At 43.5% G+C, this 19,784-nt stretch overlaps 1 protein-coding gene across 2 annotated transcripts in view; it reads left to right on the forward strand.

Annotated features, from left to right (window-relative positions):
* musk (muscle, skeletal, receptor tyrosine kinase) overlaps nucleotides 1-19,784 on the forward strand; it is a 177,094-nt gene that overhangs the window by 150,654 nt on the left and 6,656 nt on the right. For both annotated transcript variants that reach the window (XM_073048585.1, XM_073048584.1), the window contains one exon: nucleotides 7,893-8,041. In XM_073048585.1, coding sequence (XP_072904686.1) covers nucleotides 7,893-8,041 — 149 coding nt within the window. The remainder of the gene's footprint in view (nucleotides 1-7,892; nucleotides 8,042-19,784) is intronic.

The raw sequence follows: 19,784 nt of genomic DNA on the forward strand, positions 1-19,784 counted from the left end.
AGGAAGTCTAGGATCCAGTTGCAGAGGGAGGTGTTCAGGCCCAGTAGGCTCAGCTTTCCAATCAGTTTCTAGGGAATGATTCTGTTGAATGCTGAACTGAAGTCTATGAACAGCATTCAAATGTACGTGTCTTTTTTGTCCAGGTGGGTTAGGGCCAGGTGGAGGGTGGTAGCAATGGTGTCGTCTGTTGAATGGTTGGGACAGTATGCAAACTGCAGGGGGTCCAGTGAGGGGGGTAGCTGGGTCTAGATATGCCTCATGACGAGCCTCTCGGAACACTTCATGATGATGGATGTGCGTGCAACGGGATGGTAGTCATTGAGGCAGGACACTGAAGACTTCTTCGGCACGGGGACGATGGTGGCAGCCTTGAAGCACGTTGGAACGATGGCACTGCTCAGGGAGATGTTGAAGATGTCACTGAGAACATCTGCTAGCTGGTCTGCACATCCTCTAAGCACTCTTCCAGGAATATTGTCTGGTCCAGTAGCCTTCCATGGATTGACCCTGCACAGGGTTCTCACATCGGCCACGGTGAGGCACAGCACCTGGTCATTTAGAAGAGGGGTGGACTTCCTTGCCACCACGTCATTTTCCACCTCAAACGTAGAACGTAGAAGTTGTTCAGCACATCTGGGAGGGAGGCATCACCTGCACAGTCAGGTGATGTTATCCTGTAGTTGGTGATGTCCTGAATGCCCTTCCACATGCATCACATGTCGCCACTTTTCAGTCCACTCTAAGTCATCCCTACAATCTACAAGATTCTTTTCAGTAGTGAATACTGAAGCAATGTATTCATTAAGTACCTCTGCTTTCTCCTCCAGTTCCATAACACACTTTTCCACTGTCTTACTTGATTGGTCCTATTCTCTCACGTCTTATCCTTCTGCTCTTCAGATACTTGTAGAATGCCTTGGAGTTTTCCTTAATCCTGTCCGCCAAGGCCTTCTTCTGGCTCTCTTAATTTCTTTTTTAGGCTCCTTCCTGCTAGCCTTATAATCTTATAGATCTCTTTCATTACCTAATTTTTTGAACCTTTTGTAAGCTCTTCTTCTTGACTAAATTTACAACAGCCTTTGTATACCACGGTTCCTGTACATCCTTCCCCATCTCATTGGAACGCACCTATGCAGAACCCCACACAAATATCCCCTGAACATCTGCCACATTTCTTCCGTACATTTCCCTGAGAACATCTGATCCCAATTTATGCTTCCAAGTTCCTGCCTGATAGCCTCATATTTCCCCTTATTCCAATTAAACATTTTCCTGACTTGTCTGCTCCTATCCCTCTCCAATGCTATGGTAAAGAAGACAGAATTGTGATCACTGTCTCCAAAATGCTCTCCAACTGAGAGATCTGACACCTGACCAGGTTCATTTCCCAATACCAGATCAAGTACAGCCTCTCCTCTGGTAAGCTTATCTATATATTGTGTCAAGAAACCTTCTTGAACATACCTAACAAACTTCACCCCATCTAAACCCTTTGCTCTAGAGACATGCCAAGCGATATTTGGGAAATAAAAATCTCCCACCATGACAACCCTGTTATTATTACACTTTTCCAGAATCTGTCTCCCTATCTGCTCCTCGATGTCCCTGTTACTATTGGGTTGTCTATAAAAAACACCCAGTAGAATTATTGACCCCTTCCTGTTCCTAACTTCCACCCACAGAGACTCTGTAGACAATCCCTCCATGACTTCCTCCTTTTCTGCAGCCGTGACACTATCTCTGATCAACAGTGTCATGCTCCCACCTCTTTTGCCTCCCTCCCTGATGAAAGGCTCCAGTACCCTGCTGGTTCCATTTTGGCTGAATCGTACTGTGACGAGAGTCCTTGACAAGGATGGTTTGGACCCAATGCTGGTGTATCCAAAACAAGGTCCAAGACAAGGTAGCAAACTGAATCTGAGCACAAAACAAATGTGAGACAATATTTCATATAGGCTTACGATTGAGCACCAAACCACAATTCAGGTGTCCCTTAAATACTCAAATTTTGGTGCCCAGATCACGATTACCAATTAGAGGGATTGTACTGAGCCCTTAAAGGGGCCGCACCAGTTGTGCATACTCCGGGGAGTTAAAGAGTCTAACTACTGGAAGTTGGCGCGGTTGGGAGTGTCTTGTAACAGACATGAACTAATGATGGATAATCAGCATGGCTCTGTGCGTGGTAGGTCATGTGTAATCAATCTTATAGAGTTCTTCAAGGAAGTTACCAGGAAAGTTGATGAAGCAAGACAACATTCTCCACATGGACTTTAGTATGTGGGACAAGGTCTCACATGGGAGATTAGTCAATAAGGTTCGGTCACTTGACATTCAAGATGAGGTCGTAAATTGGATTAGACATTGCCTTGCTGGGAAAAGCCAGAGGGTGGTAGTAGATGGTTGCCTCTCTGACTGGTGGCCTCTGATTAGTAGAGTACTGCAGGGATCAATGCTGGCTATGATGTTGTTTGTCATCCATTTGGTTGATAATGTGGTTAATTGGATCAGTAAACTTGCAGATGACACCAAGACTGGGGTGTAGGGACAGCGAGGAAGACTATCAGAACCTGAATGGCAGTGAGGGAGGAGGCGTAGGGGCAGGTGTCGCACTTGTTCTTCCAGCAAGGTTAAGTGCCAGGAGGGAGATCAGTGGGGAGGGATGAATGGACAAGGGAGTCGCGTAGGGAGCGATCCCTGCAGAAAGTGGAAAGTGAGGGGAGGGGGGGAGGATGTGCTTGGTGGTGGGATCCTGTTGGAGGTGGCGGAAGTTATGTGCTGGACATTGAGAAATTGATGTTTATGTTCTTCTCCCCTGACCTTCGTTGTGGAACTTAACTTTGCAAGCAGAACAACTGCTACACCTGCCCCTGCACTCGCCCCAAACAGTCCTTCCAGGAGAGGCAACACTTCACCTGTGAGTCTGTTGGGGTCACGGTGCTCCCAGTGGGGCCTCATGTATCTCGGTGAGACCCCATGTAGATTGGGAAACCACTTCACCGAGCACCTATGCTACATGCACGGAAAAAGTGGGATCTTCCAGTGGCCACCCATTTTAATTCCACTTCCTATTCCCATTCTGACATGTCAGTACATGGCCTCCTCTACTGTCGTGTTGAGGCCACACTCAGGATGGAGGAGAAACACCTTACATTGCGTCTGTTTAACCTCCAACCTGATGGCATGAACATCGATTTCTCGAACTTCTGGTAATGCCCACCCCTTTCACCATTCCCCATTCTCAATTCCCTCTCTCATCTTATCTCCTTATTTGCCCATCACTTCCCTCTGGTGCTCTTCCCTCTTTTCTTTCTTCCATTGCCTTGGTCCTCTCCTAGTAGATTCCCCCTTCTCCAGGCCTGTATCTCTTTCAGCAAGCAACTTCCCAGCTTTTTACTTCACCCCTCCTCCCCCCTCCCAGTATCAACTTGTGTTTCTCCCTCCACTCTCCCCACTTTCTAAATCCGACTCCTCATCTTTTTTTCTCTAGTCCTGATGAAGGATCTCAGCCCGAAACATCGACTGTACTCTTTTCCTAGATGCTGCTTGGCCTGCTGAGTTCCTCCAGCATTTTGTGTGGATCTCCCAGTGGCCACACATTTTAATTCCACGTCCCATTCCCAATCTGATATGTCTATCCATGGCCTCCTCTACTGTCAAGATGAATCCACAATCAGGTTGGAGGAACAACACCTTATATACCTGCTGGGTAGCCTCCAACCTGATGGCATGAACATTGACTTCTCTAACTTCTGTTAATGCCCCTCCTCCCCCTCTTACCCCATCCCTGACATATTTAGTTGTTTGTTTTTTCTCTCTCTCTCTCTGCCCATCACCCTGCCTGTTCTCCATCTCCCTCTGGTGCTCCCCTCCTCCCCCTTTCTTTCTCCCGAGGTCTCCCGTCCCATGATCCTTTCCCTTCTCCAGCTCTGTATCACTTTCACCAATCACCTTTCCAGCTCTTAGCTTCATCCCACCCCCTCCGGTCTTCTCCTATCATTTCGCATTTCCCCCTCCCCCCACTACTTTCAAATCTCTTACTATCTTTCCTTTCAGTTAGTCCTGACGAAGGGTCTCGGCCCAAAACGTCGACAGTGCTTCTCCCTATAGATGCTGCCTGGCCTGCTGTGTTCCACCAGCATTTGATGTGTGTTGTTTGAATTTCCAGCATCTGTAGATTTCCTCGTGTTTTGTGTGCGCTGCTTGGATTTGCAGCATCAGCAGGTTTTATCTTGTTTGTTATGGAACTTTGATCTGTGTTTTGGTTGTGGTTTCACTTAGTATGTTCTGTTCTTCACTGGAATGTCATCCCAGAATTTTTTTCTGCTCAAGCCTCGGGTACAGCTTGAATCCAAGACCTTCTGACTCTTGGGTGACAGCTATCTACAGCTGACAATGTCCCAAACTCTGAAGAGAACTCACTATTATTTGGATGGATTAAAAATGATTAATACCAAAAGATAGTCCATTTGAGGAATTAGTTTAATAAACTGCAGGACATATACATTAGATAATTGACATCTTTATTGGCAAAACTTATCCCTAATGATTATACCTTTCAAAGTTTCATGTTTTCATGTCAAACCACTTCACAGCTGAAATCCATCACATGACATTAAGTCATAATTAAATAGGCATCATTTGTCTGACTAGCTCAACTGCAATGTATCAGATGTCAGCCTTGTTTCAATGAACAGTGCTCACACCCCAGGTCAACTGGTTGTGCTTTCATTCCAATGACTTCATCAGAAATTGCGTCGCCAGTGCTTGGGATCAGATATCAGACAAGGATCCCATCGTGCCCGGACTAGTGAATACAAAAGACAAGGCCACTTCCCCTATATTGAGGGCAATACAGTGTGCTGCTTCCCAGGCTTCAACTTGTGCAAACTGGCTGCAGAAACTACACTTACTCAAAGTGTAAAGTTTCTTACTTTTAAAAAAAGCAAACAAAGCATCAGGCAAGTGTCTAAGTCTTTGCGTACAATATGCAACTACCAGCACTGGAAATGGTTTGTCACATATTTCAAAGTTCAAGTAGTATTTATTATCAGAGTACAGACATGTCATCACATACAGTCCTGAGATTCTTTTTCTGCGGGCAAACCAATAGAACAGTAAATGTAAACAGGATTTGTAAAATGTAAACATCAGGAACTGTAAATGGTAAACAAACTGTGCAAATGCAGTTAATAAATAAATAGCAATAAATAACAAGATAAAAAAGTACTTAAATGAGTGTAGTTATCCCCTTTCGTTCAAGAGCCTGATGGTTGTGGGGTAGTAACTGCTCTTGAACCTGGTGGTGCGAGTACTGAGACACTTGTACCTTCTACTGGATGACAGCAACAAGAAAAGAGCATGGCCTGGGTTCATTTATGAGGTTTTATGAGGTTCCAGAGAAAAAGTTTCCAGAATATTTCACTTTCCATGTTAGTTATGTAACCCCCTGAGAAAGGTTTCATTGCTTATGTAATAGTTTTTCTATAGCAACAATATCTGGGTTACGGCTAGAGATAATGGGGGCTTTGGAATGTGTGCTGTCCAATGGAAGAAGTGTTTTTCCTTCTTGTATGCCTGCGACTGAGGTGATCTGGGTCTTTTGTTTGGCGGAAGGTGAAGTGAGAAGATGTCAGAAAAGGAGAGATCATAGATACCAGAAAGGAGTGGGCTTGGAGTGGGTCCGGGAGTTGATGTGAGTCGATGAAGCCCGGGGAAATCGACGGAGGACCAGCAGAAGGGAAGCATGAGCTCCAACTGGTGCACAGTAGACTGTTTCATTAAAATGGGCCCTTTTCCTTTTGTTTTGCTTTACTAACCCTTTAGTCAAATTAGGAATTATAAAGCTAAATCGTTTAATTGCATATGGTGTTATCTCATGGCACTGATTAGTAACAGGGTAACACATCACACAGCATCCACACAGACAGGAGCTTTAGCACCGCAGATTTCACATGTTTGGTGGAGCCAAAGACAGTCTTCCCTCGACTAACGCCGCCGGCTAAACCTGAGGGTTACAGTTAGAACCTCTCTAATGTGGTTGCATTCTATGTAGTTCCTCAAATGCCTGTCTATCTCTTTGGTAATAATGGGGAACAGAGCATAACCAATCACTTATTTACTAAGGAAAAAGCATCAGAGTTCAGAATCAAGTTTAATAACCCAGGCATATGTCATGTAATTTGTTGTTTTGCAACAGCAGCACATTGCAAAACCTAATTTAAATACTACAAATTACAATAAGAACTACATATAAAGTAAATTAAATAAGTAATGTAAAAAAAGAGCAAGAGAAAGGGAAAAATAGTGAGATCATGCTGATGGGTGGGTTCATCGTCCATTCAGAAATCTGATGGTGGAGGGAAAGAAGAGGCTTCTGAAAGATTAAGTGTGTATCTTCAGGCTCCTGTACCTACTCCTAGAGAGTAGCAATGGCAAGAGGGCATGTCCTGGGTGATGGGGATCCTTTCTGAGGTATCATCTTTTGAAGGTGGCCTTGATGCCAGGGAGGCTAGTGCCCATGTTGGAGCTGGTTGAGTTTGCAGCTTTTTTCCGATCCTGTGCAGTGACCCCTCCATACCAGACAGTGATGCAACGAGTCAGAATGCTCTCCACCGTTCATCTGTAAATGTTTGCACAAGTCTTTAGTGATATACCCAGTTGCCTCAAACTGCTAATGAAGTATAGCCATAGCCATGCCTTCTTTGTAATTGCATCAATATGTTGGGCCCAGGTTAGATCCTCAGAGGTGTTGACACCCAGGAACTTGAAAATGCTCACTCTCTCCACTTCTGATCCCTTCAATGAGGACTGGTGTGTGTTCCCTCGACTTCACCATCTTGAAGTTCACAATCAATTCCTTAGTCTTACTGCTGTTAAATGTAAGGTAGTTGTTATTCAACCAACTGATCTATCTCATTCTTCTATGCTTCCTCATCACTATCTGAAATTCTCAAACAATAGTGGCAGATTTATAGATGATGATTGAACTGTGCAGTCATGGGTGTAGAGAGAGTAGAGGAGCAAGCTGAGCACACATGGTTGAGCTGCACCAGTGTTGATTGTCAGCGAGGAGGAGATGCTACTTCTGAACCGCACTGATTGTGGTCTCCCAGTCAGGAAGTCAAGGATCTAGTTACAGAGGCAGGTACGGAGGCCCAGGTTTTGAATGGACGGCATGATTGGATTGCATGCTGAGCTGCAATAAATAAACAGCAGCCTGATGTAAGTATTGCTATTGTCCAGGGGATCCAAGGCAGAGTGGAGAGCCAGTGAGATGGCATCTGCTGTAGACTTAATGTGGCAATAGGCAAATTACAGTGTGTCCAGGTCCTTGCTTAGGCAGGAATTGAGTCTGACTATGAACAACCTCACAAAGCACTTCATCACAGTAGATGTGAATGTAACAGAGTAATAATTGTTGGAGAAGCTCACCCTGCTCTTCTTTGGCACTGGTACAATTGTTACCCTTTTGAAGGAGGTGGGAATCTCCAACTGCAGCAGTGAGAGGTTGAAGATGATTTTCAACACACCACGAGTTAGTTAATAAAGTTTTTCAGAGCCCTACCAGGTACACCATCAGGGCCTGATTGTTTGCAAGGGTTCACCCTCTCAAAAGGGGCTCTGAAGTCAGCCAGCAAGACAAAGATCACAGGGTCAGCAGATGCTACAGGGATTTGTGCAGGTGTAGTATTATTCTCCCTTTCAAAGCATGAGCTCAACTGGGGATGAAGCATCATAGCCATTCATGATGTTAGGTTTTGCCTTGTAGGACATAAAAAAAGAGCAGGTACTTTATTGTGACTTGACTATATTCTCGGTGAGGTGAAGCACCGCTGGTCTGTGAATAAGTTGCCGAATGCCTCGTTACAGAGTTGTATTGTTCCCTTTAGAGCCCCTCATCTGCTGCAGCACGAGTCCTCCACCATGGTGGCTGTGAAGATGCTGAAAGAAGAAGCGTCACCCGACATGCAAGCGGACTTCCAGAGAGAAGCAACCCTCATGGCAGAGTTCGACCATCCAAACATCGTCAAGCTATTAGGTAACTCCTGCGACTATCAGCTCTAACGAGAATGTAATAACACAATTTGATGCCAAGCCATAAAAGGGAGATGCTCATCAAAAGGGTGAACAAAACTATAGGCTTTGGGGAGCATCTACAAGGTAATTAATAGAGAGACAGCTTCAGGAAAAGAATTCCAGTTTAGGGAGTAGACAAGCAATGCAAGACCAAATGATCTTAGTATGATGAATGATGGACGGTCAGAATGAGCTGAAGGGTCTGTTTTTGTGCTGTTTGACTCTATCACAATAGGGGGAGAGTGGGTGAATAAGAGTCGGTAGCCTCTTTATCAGGAACACCAGTACACCCGCATGTTAATGCAAATATCCAATCAGTCAATCATGTGGCAGCAACTCAGTGCGTAAGAAGCATGTAAGCATGGTCAAGAGGTTCAGATGTTTGCTCATGTCAAACTTCAGAGTCGGGAAGAAACGCAATCTGGGAGACTTTGTGAAACGATTGTTGGTGCCGGAGAGGGTGGTTTGAGTTATCTCAGAAAAAGCTGTTCTGGGGTTTTCACGCACAATGGTCTCTATGGTTCACAAAGAATGATGTGAAAGACAAAAAAAAATCCAGTGAGTGGCAGTTCAGTGGGCAAAAATGTCTTGTTATTGAGCAAGGTCAGGGGTGTATAGCCAGACTGATTCAAGCTGACAAAAAAGCAATAGTAACTCAAATAATCATGTGTTACAACAGTAGTATGCAGAAGAACATCTGGGTGCACAACACGTCAGACATTGAAGTGCACGGGCTAAGCAGCAGAAGACCATGAACATATACCCAGTGACCACTCTATTAGGTACAGGAGGTACTTAATAAAGTGGCTACTGGGTGTATTTAGGAGTTCAAAGTTCAAGGTACATTTATTATCTAAGTATGCATGCAGTAAACAATCTTGAAAATCATCTTCCCTCAGACAGCCACAAAACAAAGGAATTCCTGGAACCTATTCAGGGAAAACATCAAACACCCCCACCCCAATGCATTAAAAAAAAAAATCCAAATCATGCAAACAGCAAAAAAGATCAAAAAACACAATACAAAAACACAAAATGAAAGAGTACATGCATATCCAGTGCAATTCAATCTAGCACTGTGACGCTCACCTTTCGCAGGTCACCCCAGTTGAAATTGCCAAAAATAACAACAAAAAAGGAGTGACCAGAAACGAGAAACACATCATAACATGAACAACAGAGTCTAATTCATAAACTATTTTGATTAAACCTTGCGCAAGGCCCAAAGACTCCACCACAACGCCCTGGCAGCAGCGAGTGAGAGGGAGAGAGACCATTCGAATGCAGGGACATTCCTTCAGGAATGGCAAGCAACAGAAAGAGAGAGAGTGAGGCCTTCACACACAGATACCTTCCTTCAGCAGCAGCAAGCGAGAGGCTGTTAGAAGGTGCTGAACACCCACTCGCCTTCTGCTTAATGATTTCAATCTTCCTTGACGCTATTATTGGCAAGATGGGCAAGAAAGGAAGTCAATCATAGGCTCGCACCCCGTTTCCAGGCCCAACAGAAGCAAAACCACATTTGAAAGAAAAAAGAAGACATAAAAGGTGTGAAAGAAGTGGTGTTGTGAACCATTTGGAGGATGTCGCCCTTGGTCGCATTATTCACTGGTGATATCTTCTTCCGGATCTAGATTTTCTTGCAATTTATGAAAATTATCAGGTTTCCGGGCAACGGCCCATGATACAGGTGACTGAACTTGAACTTGGACCTTTTAGGATCCGATTAGTCTGTGTGCTCATGCACTTGGCCATTGTCTACTGTATGAAGTCTTCAGTTTGGCTCTATTGAGAAATTTACAGATACAAAAACAAGGCCACGAAGTGGGATGATCTCAGTACAATATAAGAACAGAAAAATTTGAAGCAGAAATAGGCAATTATCCCCCCGCCCCCCTCACCATGCCAAATAAGATCACTGTTTCAAAAAGAGCACAGTTTATCCTTTAACTCAGCACCACTTTGCTGTATCATCGAGAAGAGCAAGTCCCTGAATGCACTCTGATGCAACTGGCAAAAGGAAAGTGCAAGTTAGGATCAGGGCAAGAGAGTTGTAGATACTTACGTGCAAAATGGAGACTGACCGGGGGAGCTGACTCTGGAAAGCTTGTAGAAGAGCTTCAGCAGCAAAGGCTGTCATTAGAAGGTGGTTGAAGGGGATTTAATGTGACTCTTTAATTCTGCTGAAGTCTAACACCCAGTGCTCTGGATCACATTCCAGTACAGTGCTTAATCGATTTCTAAAGGTATCTAAGCTATTTGTCAGACAAAATGCAGATCTTATGTGGAGTCACAGCTGTTCTGCTTGGCATTTGGAATTTACAGAGGGCCCAGACCCAGGGTCTGTACAGTTGCCATTCTTTGTAGCAAAGGAGTAGGAAAAAATGCATCATCAAAACTAATGTTTCTGCACTGACAGTGTGAGCCAAACCATTGCTAATGATGAACACAATGGGAAAGCCTGTTACTTCGACAGCTGAGAGGGATAGTGGAATCCTTCTTGAACCTGACTCTCCTCAAAGTTCGTCATTGTCCTCCATCTGCTTGACAGCAACATGTATAGCTCCAAAGGGTCTGGCACGGATGTGAGTGGAACAGCACAGATTGGGGTCAAACATGGCTATGCCAGGATCTTTACAGGGTTTCGACTCGAAATACCAACAATTCCTTTCCTCCCACAGATGTCACTTGACTCATTAAATTCCACCAACAGATTGTTTGTTGCTTTAGATTTTGTCATGTCTCCGTTGAACAGGAAACTGTTCAGCATGTGTCTCTTCCACTGCAGAACCAAATGTCATTCCAACCTCAGTCATTTAACTGTAGTGTAAAGACAACATTAGCATATCAACCCACTCAGAGTTCAAGCTATTAGCAAAGTGGGCTCTCTATGTTAAATATCCAGAAGGCAACGTTCCTTTACAATCCTACCCGGTTACTTTAAAACATCCGCAAACAATTAATACCTATGACAAGACCTTGGTCAACGTAGATTATTTTCCATATCTTGGGAGTTACCTCTCCATGTGGGCAAGCACCAATAACAAAATTCATCATCTCCAGTCTGCCAGCCATATTTGTTGGTCAGTTGAGTGTCCAAGTGCTCATATCCTGCCACAAACTGTGTGATCTACTGAGAGTGAACCTCTACTCCCTTGGACGTACTACACAGCAGGTTACTCAAAGCAATGGAGGAGTATACATAGAAAACCTACAGCACACTACAGGCCCTTCAGCCCACAAAGTTGTGCTGAACATGTCCCTACCATAGAAATTACTAGGCTTACCCATAGCCCTCTATTTTTCTAAGCTCCATGTACCTATCCAAAAGTCTCTTAAACGACCCTATCGTATCAGCCTCCACCTCCATTGCCGGCAGACCTTTCCATGTACTCACCACTCTCTGAGTAAAAAACTTACCCTTGACATCTCCTCTGTAACTACTCCCCAGCACCTTAAACCTGTGTCCTCTTGTGGCAACCATTTCAGCCCTGGGAAAAAGCCTCTGACTATCCACACGATCAATGCCTCTCATCATCTTGTACCATCACTCCCTTCACAAATCTCTTGGGTTTCTTTTTCCACGTGGGAGGGCTTTGATGTTCTTGTTACCATTTGTGCTATTTTTTTTGCATAGAGTAGTTGATGTTTCTCTTTGAATGACTTCCATGTTTTTTTATTATTTTGTGGCTGTCTGGAGAAGACAAATCTCAGAGTTGTATACTGCATACATACACTGATTTAAAAAAATGCACCTTGAACTTTGAACGTTGAACCTTAAACCTGATTATAGGGTAAGCAAACAGGGTCGCAAACTCTGCCAGAATATTGATTACCGTCAAGCAGCTCCAGCTGGCAGGCTACATTCTGAAATTCCTGAAGTCAGCTCTCCATGACAGCAGGTGATTCATGAAACATTAACGAGACCTACCTTATAAAAATATAACTTCCTCAATACTGGAACGCTTCACCACAAATTACTCAGACTGGTGGATTCAGGAAACTACTCAGCACCTCTGATCTCTTTGAATGGGTGCACGTGCAGAACAAGTACAAAGGGCACACAACAATTCACACTGACCATTCACCCACCCATCATCTTCACCTGCCCCACCTGTGGCATAGGGCTCTTTAGTTACCTGCTTTGGCCATGACAGACTGCCAAAAGCAGATGAAATGATCCACTCAAGAATCCTGACATAGTAGATTTAAAAGGTATAGTGGCTCATCTATTCCAGTAGAAGTGAGGCCATGAAAGGTTTGAATATATGGCTTGAGATGTTGAAGATCAAGATGCTGTTTAATAAGGACTGTGAGCATAAGGTGATGGCTGAATGCGTTTTGGGAAGTGCAACTAGTGCATTTACAGTGGGAATCTAAAAATTAGCAAGAAAAATGACTGTTTTTTTTTTGCTTATGTACGTAGTGTCAATGAGGTTCCTCTCATTTAGTTAATTTCACAAGTTCAGAATGGAACACAGGAACTTTGGAAGCCAAATTGTCCATAGCAAGCTCCCAAAAATAACCCAAAAGTTGATTTCTAGTGCGGTTCATTGCAGGATAAATGTTGAGCTCCCAGAAGTTCAGGAGAGCTTTCCTGCTTTCCATTGAAATTGTGACAATAGTAACCTTTATATCTATTTAAGAAACATATGACCCCTCTGTTTATAGTTGTACAAGGAATGGCTTTGGGGTTGGCTGTGGAAATTAGCATAGCCTGACAGCTACATGAGTATACAGTATGTTCACCTGTAATTACACTTAGTCTTAAGCCGAACCCCTTTCATGCTGCATTTGTTTGAATGAAATATTACTATCTTAGAAGATAATATTTATTTATTTATTGATTGATGTACAGCACAGAATAGGCCCTTCTAGCCTTTTGAGCTGTGCTGCCCAGCAATCCCCCAATTTAACCCTAACCTAATCACGGGACAATTCTCAATGTCCGATTAACCTACCAATCGGTAGGTCTTTGGAATGTGGGAGGAAACTGGAGCACCCGGAGGAAATCCACACAGTCACAGGGAGAACATACAAACTCCTTACGGTCAGTGGTGGGAACTGGACCCCAGTCACTGGTACTGTAAAACATTGTGCTAACCACTATACTATCATGCTACTGAATTAGTAAGTTCAGCCAAAATGGCCTCATTAAAAACACTATTAAAAGCAGTAATAATGTCGAGCAAACTTTCAAGATCATGGAAACACAGAAAATTTGAGAATAAAATCCAGCTGTTAGGAGTCTGATAAAATGTCTGCATATCAAGAAGAATTGCTGGCCCATTTGACTAATAAATAATCCTTGTTCGCCTAATAAAATCTAGATTAAGATCACAATAACAAAGGTCTTCCTACACAGAGGAAATAGCTTCACTGTTGAAATGCCAATTTAGGGAACAGTAGAATCAATTGTCTCAGTGTCAGGAGCATTACGATGAGAATAGTGGTTTATTGGAATGCATCCTTGCCTCTAAGTGATTGAGGAGAGGAAGGTTAGGGTAGTGAATAGGTTGGGGTGTAAGAATATGACTCAAAGGCACATGTCTGTAAAGGGCTACAAATGCCAATTTACACAGACTTGGGCCTGATATTGGAGATTTCTTTAACTTGGATCTGCTTCAACAAACTTATGTTGTGGAGGCTAATTCTGCATGGCTGCAGAAAACTAAAGCTCTATATAAAAGAATTTCTAGCCCCATTTCTTTTTTTAAACTTTCGCTAGTCCAATATTCTCAATCCCTTTACTCGGTCTAAATTGAGCCACATTTAGTGCTGGACAACAGAAACTTTCTCATATAAATATTGGGAACATCGTTTTTGGTGAGTATATTGTTTCTGAGTGTATATGAATTAGATTGTCACAGTCTTTATCCGTGAGTTGAGGTGTCTTAAACTAGAGGGTGTAAGTTTGAGGTGAGAGGAGAGAAGCATAAAGGAAATCTGAGAGGAAAGTTATTTAATAGTTGTTATATGGAATGAGCAACCAGAGGAAGTGTTAAAGAAAGGTACAATTGTGATAATTAAAAGGCATTTGGACAGATCGTTGGAGAGGAAAGGATTAAAGGAATAGGGGCCTAATATATGCAACTGGGATCAGTGTATAGACATCGAATTGCATGAGTTGGGCTGAAAGGCTTGTTTCTATGCTCTACAACTCTATGACTCATCTGCCACTCAAACCCACTTTCATGCCCTTGTTGCCTCCAGATTTAACAGTCCATCAACTAAATTCTGCTATCCATTATCCTGAGGTTATGCAAATATCATCCCCGTCACCCATCACCTCTGTGCTCGGTGACCTACAATAACTTCTGCTCAAGCAATGGCTCAATTTGCATTCGTTTCCTTGCTTTCAAATTCCTGCCCCCCATGGTTTCCTGATCCGCGAAATCTCCTCCTTCTGACAACTCTGTTGTTCATGCCTTCCATTATCCATGGACATAAGTATTGAACTACTGAACGACAGTCCTCCCCTTCCAAGGTCCTGACTTCTGAACCCCTTCTCTGCAGACATTTCCTCCTCTCTACTTCTTGTTCCTCCCTTAAACCTCACTCTTTGCCCCAGCTGATGGTCATTTACCCCAGTATCTCCTCATGTAGTCTAATCCATACGCTGCCATTATGTTATAAAACTGCTCTTCAAGCCTGTGGGAAAATTCTACATTAGAAATGTGGTCAAAATGAAGGTGTTACCGAGGGCAACAAAATGATGCACTGGAGCATGTCCTCTGAAAAGAATTCCTACAATTCACCTCTTCGCCATCAATGTCATAGGTGCTGTGTCTGAAATTGAGCTGCATTGAGTTTATGAAATCTACTTTGGGGCTAATAATATTGGGGGTTTAGCTTCCAGTATTCTATGACCTGGGTTTCTTTTCCCAAAGCGAGGGAAAATATCCTGAAATGCAGCTTACCAGAACTGTAGTTATTATGGTCAACCCAAGTTTAACTCCAGTAAAATTTGAACGGAGAGATGAGAAGAATAGTCTTTCTTCTAATGAACTGGTGCTCACAATAGTCCATAGGAATTGCCTGTAATGGTGTCTGCAGTAGATTTCATGGTAACATCTCTCAAAAGCTGTGCACTTAGTCGTTAATGCTGGGAGATGCCAAGTTAATTCAGGTCCCTCAGCAAAGGACTGAGGGTAGCTAAATAAAATGCAAGCAGTCACAAATAGTTTTAAATTGTTGAGTTTGGGTGATTAAATGGAGTTGCAGCTGTTTGCTGCCCATTATCACAAAAATGGACCATGGTCTCCAAGGGTTCCATTCCAGTGGTGACAGTGACAGTGACTCACTGCCAAGCCAAGTTAAAACAACATATGGTGATTAGTGCAGCCTTCTGAGGAGATAATCCCTTGACTACAGACATGAATAAATACAATCACACCACTTTACATCTAGGACATCAGAGGGAGCCTGTCAATACAACTGTGCCTTCCTTTTTCCTTTTAACAACTGGTTGTTAAGGTCTTATCAGCAAATGAAAAATGATGCCCAGATGTTCATCTTTATTTTTCAATGGAGTTGTGCAGAACTCCAGTTGTAAGGTTCTAGTTGTGATCAAAGACAATTTCCTCGAGAATTGCACTAGGAGGATAATTGAGATTAAATTTAATGGAAAGATGAGCATTTCTAGAGCATTTTCCATCTTATTTCTGAGAGCCTGTCAGACATTAAGGTTCTTCTGAGGTGCTGCATAATTAAAATAAATAATGCTGGGAACACTCAGCAGGCGGGTCAGCAACTGTAGAAAGGGAAACAGATTAACATTTCAGATCAAAGACCCGTTATTGGATGAAGGGTCTCCATCATAGAACCATAGAACATTACAGCACAGAAACAGGCCTTTTGGCCCTTGGCTGTGCCGAACCATTTTTCTGCCTAGTCCCACTGACCTGTACCTGGCCCATATCCCTCCATACACCTCATCCATGTACCTGTCCAAGTTTTTTTTTAAAAGTTAAAAGTGAGCCCACATTTACCACTTCATCTGGCAGTTCATTCCACACTCCCACCACTCTCTGTGTGAAGAAGCCCCCCCCCCCAATGTTCCCTTTAAACTTTTCCCCCTTCACCCTTAACCCATGTCCTCTGGTTTTTTTCTCCCCTAGCCTCAGTGGAAAAAGCCTGCTTGCATTCACTCTATCTATACCCATCATAATTTTATATACCTCTTATCAAGTCTCCCCTCATTTTTCTATGCTCCAGGGAATAAAGTCCTAACCTATTCAACCTTTCTCTGTAACTCAGTTTCTCAGGTCCTGGCAACATCCTTGTAAACTTTCTCTGCACTTTTCAACCTTATTAATATCCTTCCTGTAATTAGGTGACCAAAACTGCACGCAATACTCCAAATTCAGCCTCACCAATGCCTTATACAACCTCACCATAACATTCCAACTCTTATACTCAATACTTTGATTTATAAAGGCCAATGTACCAAAAGCTTTCTTTACTACCCTACTTACCTGTTACGCCACTTTTAGGGACTTTTGTATCTGTATTCCTAGATCTCTCTGTTCTACTGCACTCCTCAGTGCCCTACCATTTACCTTGTATGTCCTACCTTGGTTTTTCCTTCCAAAGTGCAATACCTCACACTTATCTGTATTAAACTCCATCTGCCATTTTTCAGCCCATTTTTCCAGCTGGTCCAGATCCCTCTGCAAGCTTTGAAAACCTTCCTCACTGTCCACTACATCTCCAATCTTTGTATCATCAGCAAATTTGCTGATCCAATTTACCATATAATCATCCAGATCATTGATATAGATGGCAAATAACAATGGACCCAGCACTGATCCCCGTGGCACACCACTAGTCACAGCCTCCACTCAGAGGAGCAATCCTCCACTACTACTCTCTGGCTTCTTCCATTGAGCCAATGTCTAATCCAATTTACTACCTCACCATGTATATCTAGCGACTGAATCTTCCTAACTAACCTCCCACATGGGACCTTGTCAAAGGCCTTACTGAAGTCCATGTAGACAACATCCACTGCCTTCCCTTCATCCACTTTCCTTGTAACCTCCTCGAAAAACTCCAACAGATTTGTTAAACATGACCTACCACGCACAAAGCCATGTTGACTCTCCCTAATGTCCCTGTCTATCTAAATACTTGTAGATCCTATCTCTTAGTACTCCTTCCAATAATTTACCTACTACCAACGTCAAATTTACCGGCCTATAATTTCCCGGATTACTTTTAGAGCCTTTTTTAAACAACAGAATAACATGAGCTATCCTCCAATCCTCTGGCACCTCACCCGTGGATACTGACATTTTAAATATATCTGCCAGGGCCCCTGCAATTTCAACACTAGTCTCCTTCAAGGTCCAAGGGAATTCCCTGTCAGGTCCTGGGGATTTATCTACTCTGATTTGCCTCAAGATAGCAAGCACCTCCTCCTCTTCAATCTGTATAGGTTCCATGACCTTGCTACTTGTTTGCCTTATTTCCTTTGACTCCATGCCAGTTTCCTTAGTAAATACAGACGCAAAAAACCCATTTAAACACAAAAAAACATCGGAACCCTGGAACATTAAGCTGCCAGTCCTGCCCCTCCTGTAGCCAAGTTTCACTAATGGCTATAATGTCATAATTCCACGTGTCAATCAATGCCCTCGGTTCATCTACCTTCCCCACAATACTCCTCACATTGAAATAGACACACCTCAGAAGATTATTACCACCGCACACAACCCTTCTATTTGTGACTTTGCATGAAACTTTAACATCATTTATTTTCACCCCCGCTTCACTATCTGGTCTGTCACTCTGGTTCCCATCCCCCTGAAAATCTAGTTTAACCCCACCACCCCCAACAGCACTAACAAACCTCCCTGCAAGGATATTGGTCCCCCTGTCGTTCAGGTGTAACCCATCTCTCGTGTACAGGTCCCACCTGCCCCAGAAAAGGTCCCAATAATCCTGAAATCTGAAACCCTGCCCCCTACACCAGTTCCTCAGCCACATGTTCATCCTCCAGAGCATCCTACTCTTACCCTCACTGGCACGTGGCGCAGGTAGCAATCCTGAGATTACCACCCTCGAGGTCCTGCTTTTTAACTTCCTACCAAGCTCTCTACACTCACTCTTCAGGACCTCCTCACTCTTTCTTCCTATGTCATTGGTACCGATGTGTACCATGACATCTGGCTGATCACCCTCCCACTTCAGAATGCTGTGCACGTGATCAGAGATACCCCTGACCCTGGCACCTGGGAGGCAACAAACCATCCGGGAGTTTCTGTCACGATCACAGAACCTCCTGTCTGTACCTCTAACTGTCGAGTCCCCTATTACTACCGCTCTCCTCTTCTTCCCCCCTCCCTTCTGCACTGCAGAACCAGACTCAGTGCCAGAGATCCGGCTGCCGCAGCTTGTCCCAGGTAAGTCATCCCCCCCAACAGTATCCAAATCGGTATACTTGTTGTTGAGGGGAATGGCCACAGGGGACCCCTGCTCTGCTTGCCCTTTCCCCTTCCCTCGCCTGATGGCATGAACTTAGAAATGTGTTTGTTGTGGTTATTCCCTGACTTCAGCACCAGCTATCACCCGGCCTTCAAGCCTGCTAAACTTACTCTATCCAGAACCCATCACTGACTTTGTCTTTTTACAGTGTGAAAACAATTGAAGCACTGTAACAGACCGAACAAAACAAAAACAACCGCCAGAGGAACGCAGTGGGTCAAGCTGCATCTGGGCTGGGAAATAGACAATCAAATGTTTTCAATCAAGACCTTTCACCTCAACCCAAAACATGGCCTGTCCGTTTCCCTCGGCACTTGCTGCCTGATTCGCTGTGGTCCTTCAGCAGATTGTTTTATGCTCCAGATTCTGCATTAACAGAACCTCAAGCCTGCCTCACTATTCAGTGAGATCATTGTGTTTATCCCTGTCTTAAATATACATTAAGAATTGCTTAATCACTGATGTAATTGACCCAGCATCATTACCACAAGCATCTATGTCTAGAATGTAACCCAAATTCACTCCTTTGGATGATGCTTCCTAATCTTGGACCTTTCAACCCACAGCAATAGTTTAAGGGTTTAAAAACAGAAGAATTAAATCATATATCCCTTCAGATCTGCCCAGCCATTCATCAAGATCAGAGCTGATCTTTTACATCACTGCCATTATCTCCATATTGCTTAATTCTGTCATGTCCAAAAATGCATCATACTCAGTTTTGAATGAACATAAGAATTCCACTCCTACAAGTTTCAGACCTAAAGAATTTCAAAGGTCCACCATGGAGTGAAAAGAAATTCTCCTCCCTCAATCCTACGTTTTCTACCACTTATCCTGGATCTGTGTCTCCTAGTCCTAGACTTCTCAGCCAAGAGAAATGTGCTCCCTGCATCTAAGCTGTCAAGCCAATTCAATTTCACTTTGTCTATCTCATCAGTCCTTATTAACATTTGGGAAGCTTCATTCAGATTGCCCCATAACCTAATTCCTAGGGAATGCAAATCAAAAAATAAAATTAGATTATTGAAATCTGAAGGAAAAGCAGCAAATGCTGGGAACGCTCAGCAGGAGAGGCTGCATCTCTGCAGAGAGGAACATAGTCAACCTTTCAAATTGTAGATCCTTCATCAGAGGTGAGAAAGAGAATTGCAGAGATGATGTGGATGGAATGAAAGGAAAACAGGGAAATACAGTTTAAAATGGTGTTGGGGAGA

This window comes from Hemitrygon akajei, chromosome 6 (assembly GCF_048418815.1).
Source record: "Hemitrygon akajei chromosome 6, sHemAka1.3, whole genome shotgun sequence".
NCBI classification, from domain to species: Eukaryota; Metazoa; Chordata; class Chondrichthyes; order Myliobatiformes; family Dasyatidae; genus Hemitrygon; species Hemitrygon akajei.